The sequence below is a fragment of the Rhinatrema bivittatum genome, chromosome 1 (assembly GCF_901001135.1).
Source record: "Rhinatrema bivittatum chromosome 1, aRhiBiv1.1, whole genome shotgun sequence".
NCBI lineage: Eukaryota > Metazoa > Chordata > Amphibia > Gymnophiona > Rhinatrematidae > Rhinatrema > Rhinatrema bivittatum.
In genome coordinates, this window is record NC_042615.1 from 181,643,276 (window position 1) to 181,656,513 (window position 13,238).

Below are 13,238 nucleotides of genomic sequence, written 5' to 3' on the forward strand. Positions count from 1 at the left end.
CACTATTAAGAGGTTCTGGTGATAGATACCTCCTCCAAAAGGTGGGACGCGCACATCAGAACTTTTTGAATGCAAAGCTTTTGGAATCTTCGTGCGAGCCACTATCAAATCAGTCTTCTAGAGAAGAGATCAATCAGATACACTCTATCTTTGTGCATCTTCTTCAAGGGAAGATCATCCTGATTCAAACTGACAACCAGGTTGCAATGTTTTCATCAACAAGCAAGGGGGAACGGAATCATGGCCTCTCTGCCTGGAAGTCCTAAAAATCTGGAATTGAGTGGAAAGAAATCGAACTGCTCTACAAGCCACCTATCTGCTTGGCATCGCCAACATTGCTGGCAGATCAGCTTAGAGTGTTTCAACCACACAAATGGTCTCTACAGCAATCATTGGTTGATGAACTCTTTAGCTTATGGGGTCTACTGTCGGTGGACCTGTTCACATCACAGCAGAACATAAAACTAAATCATTTTGCTTAGTTCTGTCAAGCAATCACAGGATAGCTCAAGATGCTTTTCTCCTTGATTGGGAACAAAACCTCATGTATGCTTTTCCAGTTACAGTTTATTATCAGAATATGCAGAAGGTCCTTCAAACTATGCTCGTCGAATCTTCATAGCCCTTGCATGGCCCAGACAGATCCAGCATGCATATCTCATACAATGTTCCAGCATTCCTCCCATATATCTGGGAACAGAACCTATGCAGTTGATTTAGGACGACAGGATATCATACCATCCTAACCTTTCACCTCTCAACCTCACAACCTAGATATTGAGCACTCAATGATTGAGGATTTTCACTTACCTACAGAGATTTTGGACATATTGATCTTCTCTAGAAAACCTTCCACTAGAAGAAATTGTGACTTCAAATGGCACAGGTTCTGCAAATGGTGTCATCAAAATACTTTGAACCCATTTTCATGCAAGCCTAAGCATCTGCTGAAATACCTGCTCCAGCTTTCTGACTCGAGCCATGCCACATCTTCCATATGAGTGCACCTCAGCACTATAGTGGCGTACCATACTCAAATAGACAGCAAACCAATCTCTACTCATTCAGTGATCTCATTTCATGAACATAGTAACATAGTATCATAGAAAATGTCGGCAGAAAATGACCCAAGCACTTTATCCAGTCTGCCCAGCAATATCTTTTTTTTTTTTTAATTCTTATTTTATTTTATTCTTAGGGTAATTGTTGCTATGTGTGCTTACTCATCATTTAGCCACAGAGAATCCTATGTGTTTATCCCATACCCTTTTGAATTCCATTATAGTCTTTGACCTCACTACCTCCTCTAGGAGGGAATTCCTTGCATCCACTACCCTTTCTGTGAAGAAATACTTCCTGACGTTGGTCCTGATTTGACCTCCTTGTAGTTTCAATTTTTTTTCCATTGAAAAAAGTTTGATTCCTGTGCATTATTAATACCTTTCAAAGTCTGTATTATATCACCCCTGTCTCTTCTACCCTCCAGTGTAGACATATTTAGGTCCTTCAGTCTCATAATTCTTTTGGTGTAGACTCCATACTATTTTGATTGCCTTTCTCTGGACCTCTTCCATCCTGTCTCTATCCTTTTTGAGATGCAGTCTCCAGAACTGAACACAATACCCCAGATGAGGTTTCGCCAGGGGCATTATTGCATCCTTTTTCCTGCTGATTATGCTCTATGCAACCCAGCATCTTTCTAGCCTTAGCTACTGCTTTGTCACACTGCTTTGCCATCTTCAGGTCATCAGACACTATTATCCTGAGGTCTCTCTTCCAGTCCATGCACATAAACGTTCACCTTCATCATGCACAGCTTCTTCGGATTTCTGGACCCCAAATACATGACTCTTCACTTTTTGGCATTGAATATATTGATATTTGTTTTATTACGTGATTGGATCTTATGTTTCCGTTAAGTGTTCTGTATTTACTTTTTAAATGATATTCTGTATTTATAAACTGCAATAAATAAAAAACAAATTTATACAGATTAATAAGGCATTTCTCATGTTGGTAAGTGCTTGAAGTAATAGAATTAAAATATTTTAAAATGTTACTCATGAATCATGATGACTGTTGCAGACTATGCAGAAATCCATTGTAGGGTGCAAGCTAAGACATTATTTATTGATAAGAGTAAAACTAGTAGGGCCTAGATCTGTATATCTACTGCCCTCCTCCCCTCTGTTAACCTTGAGCCCCCAAAAAATTAAATTCTGGCTACATCTCTGTTTGAAGCGCTGAAAAGCAGAATAAAAATCTAAATAAGTAAATAAAATAAGCTAAAGAGCCCTAATCTGTTCCATTCCAATATTTGTGTTGCCTTTCTCTGCACTTTTTCTAGGTCTGCTTGATCCTTTTTGAAATGTGGCAAACATCTTATAGATTATTGTGAGGTCCATTTTCAAAGAGATCTAGCCAACTGAGTAATGACTTCTCTAGCTAGATCAAAGCTTTTGAAAATTACTGGGCTAGCCTTCCTAAATTTAATCATCTAAATTTCAGAAGGGGGCTACATTACTCAGTCAAAATCTATGTGGTCCTGGGGGTGGGGTTAGAGTAGAAAATTAGGTGTTTAATCCTGATTTTCAGCCCTATATGCCTAATTTAGCTGGTCAAATCTAGGTATTGAAAAAGCAGGCCTAAACTTGTCTGGCCACCATCCTTTCTGATTCTTTAAATGTGAACAAAATGACTCCGCTGGTAGAGTCTCCTCTCTGAGCTCCCTTGCAATTCTTAAATTAAGACAAAAATGACTCCCTTTGCCCTACAGTGGTATCCACTTCCCCTCCCTTTTAAATTAAAGAATTGCCTCCCCCATAGCACTGTAATAGTTAGGGAGGGAGGGAAGGGAGACTTTAGCATGGGTGGAATTAAAGAGCCAGAAGGGAGGGAGCGAGTAAAGGAGGACCCCCGAAATTTGGTTAGCTGGCTCATTTCTTTTAATTTAAAAGAGGAAGGAGGGAAGAAGGGCCCTGTCACACTTGAATTTAAGAGTCAAGGGAGGGAGGGAGGGATGGGAGACATGCCATGGGTGCATCTTTTAAAAAACGTACAGTGTGAGGAAAGAGAGAGGGAGCGATCACTGTTTGTTAATTTTCAAGAGGACGTTGCCACTTAGTGCCTGATTTTCAGCATTAACCAGCAAAGTTTAGCCAGGCAACCTATGTGTTCCCACTTTGACCCACAAGATTTAGGAAAAATTTCAGCTGAAAACCTAACCAGCTAGATAAATCCATGACAAGAGGTTGATTCCAAACATTGTCTAACTCCTAAGGCTTTCCCAGAGGCCAGGCCTGTGTTAGGGATGAACTTTATCCTTTGGTTGATGCCCTCTGTTCTTCCTGCTTTAAATTTCAGTTTTTCTCATAGCCTGCTATTTAGGATAAGGAGCTCCTCAGCCAGGAGGTGGGCAATGCTGACATTGAAACTGATGTGTCTTAATTTTAAATCGTTTTAGATTACAGTGAAAATGCACGTTGGGGAGAATTTGAAAAGCTACTGCCATCAGTCTTTCAAGTAAGCCAAAAATAAGAGCTCTAAGGATGATGAACTACTATTTATACAGATGTGAAATAATTTGTTAAGCAGGATTTTTCAATTAGATCTTTTAAAAATAAATTCTTTTAATTTTCTGTATATTAACAAAGATAATTATTTAGTATTTAGAGATCATAGATACATTTCCTTTCCTTTTCCCTGTTACAAACTGTCTGTGTTTCCTTCTGTACCCTTCCCTCGGATTAGCCTTCCACAATTACTACACCTTAGCACATAGACCCCTTAGGAGGTAATTTTGTAACATCCCACGTAAGAATGTTGGCATATACATGTATAAGATACATCAAATTTCAAAGGGAACTTAACGCACATATGTTCACTTTAAAAGTTATCCCACCAAAAGTACCTGAACACAATTACACTTGCTGATTAGTGCACAGATTATTTTAGGGAAAATGCCCATACTTTTGAAACTGCAAAATATGATGGTAACTTTCAAACCGATGAGCAGGTGCACTTTGACGTGTGTGTCCGTCAGCGCATGCCCAGATATGCGGCCATTTTGCACGCATATATGTGCACATGTTATAAAATAGCTTGACTGTGCGCATATGAGCACCCATGTGCATAAATCCCACTTCTACCGCGAACGTCAGGGAATTTTAAAAGGGGCGCATGTCCACGCCATTGCCAGTTTCACCAGTTCGACCAGTTAACAGCTAGTTCCTTCAAACCTCCCAGTTTGATAGTCTGCATTCCCTCCAGTTACCCCAGACCCTTTAAACCCCTGAGAAACAGCTCTTTCCTTTTATTTTTAAACTTACTTCTTCTCCATAACAGAAGTAAACAGAAGTGATCTGGGTACATGTCCAGGCATGTAAGTATTTAAGCACACATCTCTTGGCCACACCCCAAAATGCCTATGTCCCATCCAGACCACGTCCATGCCCCACCCGTTTTTGAAAACTTTTGAGATGTGTGTAGAGCTGGAGGTAAGTAGCCGCATGTATCCATTAAAATCCGCGGTCTGTGCACGCAAGGCTGCCCACAATCGGCAGCCTGCGCACGCCGAGCCGCGCAGCCTGCCTCCGTTCCCTCCGCGGCCGCTCCGAAATCGGAGTGGCCTCGGAGGGAACTTTCCTTCCACCCCCCGCACCTTCCCTTCCCTTCCTCTACCTAACCCACCCCTCAGGCCCTATCTAACCCCCCCCTACCTTTGTCGGCAAAGTTACGCCTGCTGGAAGTAGGCGTAACTTTGCATGCGCCGGCCGGCTGCCCCGCTCTGTGTTCTGGTCCCAGGGGCTGGTCCGGAGGCCGCGGCCACGCCCCCGGGCCGAAACCACGCCCGTGGCCACGCCCCCTAAATGCCGCGTCACTCGCAGCCCGCCCCCGAAACGCTGCATCATTCCCGGCTCGCCCCCGACACCCCTCTGACACGCCCCTCCATGCAAGCCCCGGGATTTACGCGCATCCCGGAGCTTGCGCGCGCCGCCGAGCCTATGCAAAATAGGCTCGGCGCGCGCAGGGGGGGTTTGGAGTAGGTTTTCGGGGGGTATGCGCGTATCCCTTTGAAAATCTACCCGTTTGTGTGAAGTGTCATCACTTGAAAAATGACCGTTGGAAGTGTATCCAAGTTTAACCCCTAGAATTACTGCAGCAATCATTAAGAAGACGACTTCTCGCTCGCTTCGTAAATCCACCTTTTCTATATATTTCTCGTTAACATACATAAGATGTAATTGATTTCGCAGCTGAGTCATCTTTGGGGGATCCTCCCCCAACCTGCATTGCAAAATAATTTTTTTTGGTTTTTTTTTTATTGCCAGTACCAACAGTTTTTTAATCCAGATTCACGCATATTTGTGACTATAGCTACTCCTTGTAAATTATCAAAAAGCAGTACTCTCGCCTGTGGTGGTAACTATAACCCAGTAACTGGGTGGGCAATTTTAATAAAAAAAAAACATTTCACCCATGGAAATTCTTTTGAAAATTATCCTCCCTGCGTACAAATGAAAAGTTTTGCTGTGCTCTGTACTACAAAGTATTATTATAATCCATGTAAATATCTTATTAACATATCAAAATGTTAACTATATCTTCTATGGGCCATCTCGGATAACAATTTTTTGTACTGATAAACCAAACCAAGATGTCTCTCCCATGTCTCCTTTGTATGTTCCCAATTTAATCACCTGAGTTTTTCACCAGGGATGATTTAATCCGCATTAATAATTGGTTGTATCACTGCTTTTCTAGTCCCTTGTCTTTTATAAAAGTTAAGGATTTCCTTTCCTTTTTTCCCTATTTTTATTGAGGTCTTAAGGAAAGTAGTCTTCAGAGGGACTTTGGTGGGTAAAACAGTGCTTTATAAGCAAAAATGGCCTTTTACAAAATTGCCTGCCCGATATGTGAGTAAACGAATGCACATATGTCCTGTTTGCACTTAAGTTTATCCAGACTGAGCAGAGGTATTCTCAGGGGCGAGGATGGGGAGGGGTTTGCACTTATGTGTATACTTCTGCATTTTCAAAAGTGGGGAGGTAATTTTAAAAGCAGTTACGTAGTAATTTAGCAATTTTCAAAAGCCATTTACCTATGTAAAGTGTATTTACACACGTATAATTTACATGGATAACATGCACTTATACATGTAAAACCCAGCTTTAAGAGTGTAAATGTTTTTAAAATCAGGCCCTATATGTATAATTTCTGCACATAATTTAGCCAGTAGAATTCTGTGTGGGTACTTTTGGTGGGATAGACTTCAAAAAGGGAAAATATGCACATGCACATACTTACATGTGTATACATTCCCTTTGAAATCTGTTTTAAATTATGCATGTATTTGCCATTTAATTTATGTGGGACCTTGTAAGATAATTTATGTGGGACCTTGTAAGATAATTTTCAAAACTACTTCTGCGGGTAAACCAGTTTTTTACCTCCAGAAGTGGGATTTTAAAAAATTACCCACTTGATGTGCAGGTAAGTTTACATGCATATGTCTTATGTTCACATAAGTTTTCGCAGACTGAGCAGAGGCGTTCCTGGGGATGGAATTGGGGAGGGCTGTGGGCTTACATGTATAAGTTTAAAAATTCCAACATATTGAGTAAATTTTCAAAGAGGTTCTCCATAGAAAAATAGCTCATACATGCAAATATATGTATGATATACGCATGCACACCAGATTTTCAGAACACAAACAAAATGAGCTTATTTGGAACATGTTGGTGCATGATTTGCAAGTATTTTGCTATTTTATGAACATATGTATCAGCATCATCAAGAATGTTCAAACACTTTTACACCTGCTATTTAGCACACCAATTTCAAATCTGCATTATCTCTTTGGACAGGTGTTTGGCGTACTGGCTTCTCCCAGTGAGTGGAAATGACAGCTGGCTAGGAGGAGAGAGGGGGGTAGGGGAGAAACTGGGAAATCTTAGTCCTTGCCTAGAAATGTGTTTGCCTAGAAATGTGTTTGCTGTAATGCTTTTTTTTATTGACTTTATCATTCTGTTTGTTACAAGGTTTGCTTCTATTCTTTTCGGAACCTTTCAGTGAATGCAACTGCATTTCTGAGAAAGTGTGTGTCTATATGATGGCAGGGCAGACTGGGGGGGGGGGGGGGGGGGTGAGAGTGTGTCACTGGTGCATATTGGGGTAGACCATAGTATACCTGTGCCTGCATTAAAAGCAGCACCTATGCCCTTCCACTCTGAGAGGCCATGCCTTGCCAATACATCTCAAGATTACTATGGCCTTGGCCTTTTTGGCCACCAGCACTTTCCAGACACCTTCAGGAGTCACGACTGGAATAAGCCAGTTAGGGCCACCTTCAAATGTATTGGTCAGTTTCTGGCAGCAATTCTCAGGAAAACTCATCACTATATATTTTTCCATCAGAGCAAGCAGCAACAGTAACAAATTATGACTGATGTCTACCAAATTTCATGGTTCCCCTCTGTTATGGGGGCTATTGATTGCACTATAAGGACACCTGCAGGCAACGAGAGCACCTTCTACAACCACAAAGGCGTCTATGCCCTCAACATGCAGGTGGTCTGGGATGCCAAGTGGATCATCATGGACGTCGGGCCCAGGTTTCCTGGATCCTGTCATAATGCCTATGTCCTCTCACAGTCAAGAATTCATAACTGCTTCCAGGATGGTCTCATGATGGGGGGGGGGGGGGGGGTTTGGCTGGCTTCTAGGTAGGTATGCTGCTCTCACTTCAAGCACACGGCAGCTAATCTCTGCCCTTTCCTCTCCAAGGTATTTAGATGGCCTTACTGCTTTGGCCCAGGAGGCCAGCTCCAGCCTCTACCAGAGTCAGCCTTCCGGTCTACAATCTTAGGATATCTTCCTCTGCTCTCCTTTGATAGAGTTATTCACTCAAAACCTGGTTCATCATCCTGCTGGCATACCCACAGCCTGCAGAAGATGTCCACTACAACAGGGCCCACGGAAGATAATGGCAGTCATTGGCAGAACCTTTGACCTATTCAAAACAAAATTTCTGCTGCCTGGACAAATCAGATGGATTTCTTCTCTACAACCCTACAAAGGTCTGTGAGATCTTTCTAGCCTGCTATAAGCTTCATAACAATAGCCGAGAACTGCCTCCTCCAGAGGGACAAGATGACCATCTTACATGGCCTCATAATGAAGAAGAGTAGGAGGCATGCAATGTGAGTGCGGAGGAACTGCAGGAGATCCATTGCCAGGCTCATCAGCAGGCTGTAGAGAAAAGGAATACTCTGATTCAAAGAAATTTTCAACTGTGAAAGTGCATTTATTTACAGTACTTAGTGATATTTGTGCATAGCATAACAAAATTGCTCCAATTTAGTGCTTCTGTGCAATTGTATATGGTCACTACTCACAATGCCTTCAGAGACCGTGAAACAATGAGAGCAGTGGCAAAGGGTGATAGGTGCAAGAGGGCTCTGGAGTGGAGAGGCACTCCTGAGAGCTGACATTAGGGAGACCTGAGGATGGACACCTGGCAGCACTGATGTGCCTCTTATCTTCAGCTGTTGCCATCCCCATGTTATCAGAAGGAGGTGTCCCTACTTTCTCTGTTGTGGTGGAGGTGTTGTAGAAGGATACATCTGTGCAGGCGGTGTAGCCATAGTTGGATGAGATGGCATCATAGGTGATGTTGGACACAAAGGGGGAGCCTCTCACTGGACTGGCGGAACTATAGCAGGTGGAGGAACATGCCAGAATTGTGGTGGTGCAAATGCTGAGGGAGGCATCACCCAGGTGCCCTGTGTCTACCTGGGAGCATTCCATGCTGTCTGCGGTAGGCATGGAGGCATCCACTGGAGCATCTTCCTGCAGACTACAGTCATGGATTGCTGTTGGATTGCAGTTCTTCTTGCAGCATCTGGCCAAGATCCTGCTTCTCTTTTCTTAAATCCTGCATACCTTCCTGCATCAGTTCTTTCAGGTCCTGTATGACCTACAAGTAGTTCTGCCACTCAGTCATTTTATTGTTGCATGTGGCTATCAGCTCGAGTGCAAGGCATCTCATCCCCATTTCTAGCAGAAAAGCTGACCTCTTCCATTTCTCTGCCTTCTCACTTCATCAACAGCTTGTTGCAAGACATCAGGAGTAGGTAATTCATTGTATGTGGGCATGGGCTCATAAAGCCTGGGTGGGCTCTTCATCTGTAGCTACATCCCTTTTAGGCTCCTGTCTGTCAGCAGCAGACTCCCAGATCTCTCCTTCTGGGCTTTCCTGCAGCACTTGTGGATTCCACCAAGCCCTTCCCAGGCCACTGCATCCAGGCCCATCTGAGTCATGTTTATTGTCTTCCCCTGCAAGAAGGTAAAGTGCACAGTCACTATGGACACTATCTGACCTTCTCTCTTCTCACCCACAGGATCTTCCTTTATAGGCATGGAGAACAATTGAATGGGTCCCACTCTAGAACCTCCAGCTACTCAACAAACCTTTAGTCTAACATTCCCTTGGGTGTCAAAGCTACCATTATGCACTTTTTATTAATCTACTAGCATAGACAGACAGAGGACTGACAGGTGTAGCTTTTTACTGCAGGTCCTATCGGCCTTTTGGACCATTGAATATTCTTAAATATGTATGTATTTGTATGGATAAAGAATGTATAATAGTTACTATATGCAAGAACCTTTTATCCTTTCTTATAAACACTGTTCATCTTGGCCTTGAGAGTGTGAGGTGTCCAGCTCTCCACCCCTCTCACAGCAGCTTCTGGTATGATACTGAGGACCATCTATTCAACTTGGATAAAGGTTGTCTGGTTGGCAGGCCCCTCAGCCCTCATTCTGGCCTGTTTATCCTTTACTTTGTGTATGAGCTTTTCCACTTGTTATATTTATTTATTTAAAATTGATTTCTTGTCCACATACTTCCAGTAGTTCATAGTGGATTACAGATATTAAAAAACAAACCATTATACAAACATGTTAAAAATACAGCATACAAAGCATAGAATAAACAAGCAAACAATATATACTAGCCTGTCAAAGAAAAAAAAGTACTTTCTGCTTTTAAATGCCTTCAAAAGCTAATTTAAATAAATAGGTCTTTAAGGTATTTTTGAAGGATTTGCAGCATGATATGAAACATAACTGCTTAGGAAGTCAGCTCTATAGTGCCTGTGCTGCTAATGAGAAAGCCCTTTCCCTGGTAAAGTAGCCGTGCTACTTTAATGGAGGGTACCTCTAAGAGATTCTTGTTCTCAGATTTCGAGGCTCAATTGGATTTGTAAATTTGCAATATAGAATTGAACCATAGGATGGAATCGTTCTGCAAGAGGTTATGGACCAATGAAATTATCTTGTATTGAATTCTGAATTGAATTGGGAGCCAGTGTAGAGCTGTGTGTGTGGGTGTATAAAGTTTTCGTAATTTCGTTCCTGTAAATAATCGAGCAGCAGAGTTTTGGACTTTTTGAAGAGATCTTAATACAGGAAGGCCACTTAATACTCCATTACAATAGTCTATGCCGGTCAAGATTATTGCTTGATGTACTGTACGAAAATCTTATGGATTTAGGAGGGGTTTCAGATTTTTTCACCATATGTAGTTTGAAGAAGGAGTTCTTAACAATATTGCAAACTCCTGTTATTGTGGAAGTCAACATTCAGTCTATGGTGGAGTTTCTCCCAGATCTGCTCTTTTCTATAGGATCCTACTTTCTTGGATTTCTTCCAATAAAGATGTTCTGGACCTTCATTATCTCCGTGACAAGAAGATCCATCTCCCATGACTTGGTAGTCAGGCTTTCTAAGCAGCGTGAGATAGGCTATTATACCCACATTAGCGCGTAAAAGTGATATGAATATGCATATAAAGGGACAGGGTTTGCGCATATAAAATCACTTGCAATTTTTTGCATGAAATCTGTATACACATATATTCACTGTATATGTATAAAGAAGTGGTAAATACGTATAATTTTCTTATATGTGTGTGTAAATTGTTGGTTCAAAAACTTAGTATAGGGTGTAAGGTAAGCAAGATGTGTGGATGATTAACTAATTAGCTGAAGCCTTGTACTTTCTTTTCCTGGTCTTAACATTTAATTTCCATAGCTGGTATTTAATCGGAGAGGGAGAGACCCTTCAATAGTTTCTATAGATCTTCTTTGCTTATATCTACATTATAACTTCCATTTAGTGTAATTGATATCTGCATATGAAGCAGGTAAGAGTAGGCATGGGAAAATCTAGGAAGAAAACTATTTACATAAATTAAAGGGCCCAGGAAACTCTGGAGGCCAGGTCCTAATGGACCTAGGCGGCTGGGGGCTATGGTGGTTGCCTCATGCCCAGTAGCTCGAGTACCCATAAAGTCTGGGTGAGATGCTCCACCACGTCCACCAGCCTCCTGAATTCTGCCTCTAGCTCGCAGTCATCCTCCCCCCATCCTCCATACTGTTTTTGCAATAGCTGCTAGAGCCTGGGCCTCTGGCTTGGAGCTGGGCCTCTGGCTTGGAGCCTGGGCCTCTGGCTTGGAGCCCCCCTGTGTATCCATGGGGTTGCAGACCAAAATCCGGGGGAAGCTGCCCTGCGAGCTGCAACCTCCATCTCCCAGCAGTGGTTGGGCACCCTAAGGACGTGCGTCCAGATTTCCCAGGGCAAAATGGGAAGGACGCCGTACAGGGGAGGGGAGAGGATGTGGCACCTGATCAGACTGAGATCTGGGCCACCAGCTGGAGGTATGTGGCTGCTATGCTGCTGCACGGCTGCAGACCGGAGCGAAAGGGCTGAGGATAGTACTTCCTCTGGCGAAAGAAAGACTTCTCCTGCCCCAATCACACCAACCTCCTAGCTGTGGAAGATGGGTCCAGAGCCCTGGTGGAGAGTTGTTGGAGGGTTTTATGGTGGTCGTGGAGCTAGGCCACTGCATCCCTCACCCTATCTCTGAAGAGATTATTCTTGGTACACAGCATGTCAGCGAGTCTTTCCTGTACCTGTGGTCGGAGATCTGAGGCCCACAGCCATGTCATTGTGTGTGCGCCGATTCCTGCTGCAGAGACCCTTGATGCTATCTCGAAAACATTGTAGGTTGCTCAGACCTTATGTTTCCCACATTCCAGGCCCTTATGCACCAGAACATGAGGGTGTCCTGTTGCTGCTGAGGCAACTGCTTGGCCACCTCCTACACTTGCTTCCAGAAGTCCTGCAAGTACTTGCTCATATAAAGTTGGTAGGAAGCAATGTGGACAATGAGCATGGCTCCCTGAAAAACCTATCTCCCCAAAGTGTTAATTTCTTTGTGATCCTTCCCTAGGGGTGCCAAAAAATGGGTCCGAGACTGCTTGGCTTTCTTGAGAGCAGATTTGACCATCACCGACTGTTAAAGCAGCTGTCACTTATCTAACCTGGGAACTGTCTCGTCAAGGTAAACCTCGTCAGCATTCTTATTCACAGGAGGCACTGAGAGGGGGGTGCTCCCATATCCTCAGCAGTAAGTCCTTAAAGATGTCATGTACCGGGACCACCATGATCTCCTTAGGAGGCTCCATGAACTGGAGGATTTCAAGTATTTTGTGCGTGACATCCTTCTCTGTCAGTAACTGAAATGGGATGGCCTCCGTCATCGTTCTCACAAACCCTGCAAAGGTTAAGTTCTCAGGTGGAGACTTCCTTCACTCTTCTGGAGGAGAAGGTTCTGAGGAGAGGTCCTGAGAACCATTGGAGGAGGATAAGCAGTGGTGTCATCCCAGGGGTCATAGGGGCCCTCATCCTCACTGAAATTGGCAGGGGATGGGGCCCTAGGCACGCGACCTTTATCCAGAGGTTCAGGCACCAGCGGAGCTGGATAGGGAAGAGGGGCTGCAAGCCTCTGCATCTCAGCTGGAACGTCCTCCTCCGAGGAACCAGCAACGACCACCTTATCTGCAGGGGAGCCTGTGGTGCCCCAAAGAGCACAGATGCAGGCCCAGGATCTGATGCTAGCTCGGTCAGTAATGTGCCGATGAGGCATGGAGTTTCTCCAACAGTAGCTCTAAGATGGACAGTACTGACTCCGGTGCTGTTGGTGCCACAGGACTGATGCCCTGCATTGCCTGCTCGACCACCAGTTGAACTCGCCACTCAAGCTTCTCAAACATTTCCGATACCAAGAGGGAGAAGGAGGGATGGCCAGATCCTCTTTGGGACCAAGAGAAGGATCATTGACTGGCATCAGGACTGTTGGAGACTGTCGTGAACCCCTGGCACTGATGGAG

At 43.7% G+C, this 13,238-nt stretch overlaps 1 protein-coding gene across 1 annotated transcript in view; it reads left to right on the plus strand.

The window, feature by feature from the left end:
• Positions 1 to 13,238, plus strand: part of SEL1L3 (SEL1L family member 3) — a 185,227-nt gene that overhangs the window by 59,696 nt on the left and 112,293 nt on the right. Inside the window, 1 exon segment of the mRNA XM_029589818.1 lies at positions 3,464 to 3,522. Within this exon segment, the coding sequence (XP_029445678.1) occupies positions 3,464 to 3,522 (59 nt within the window).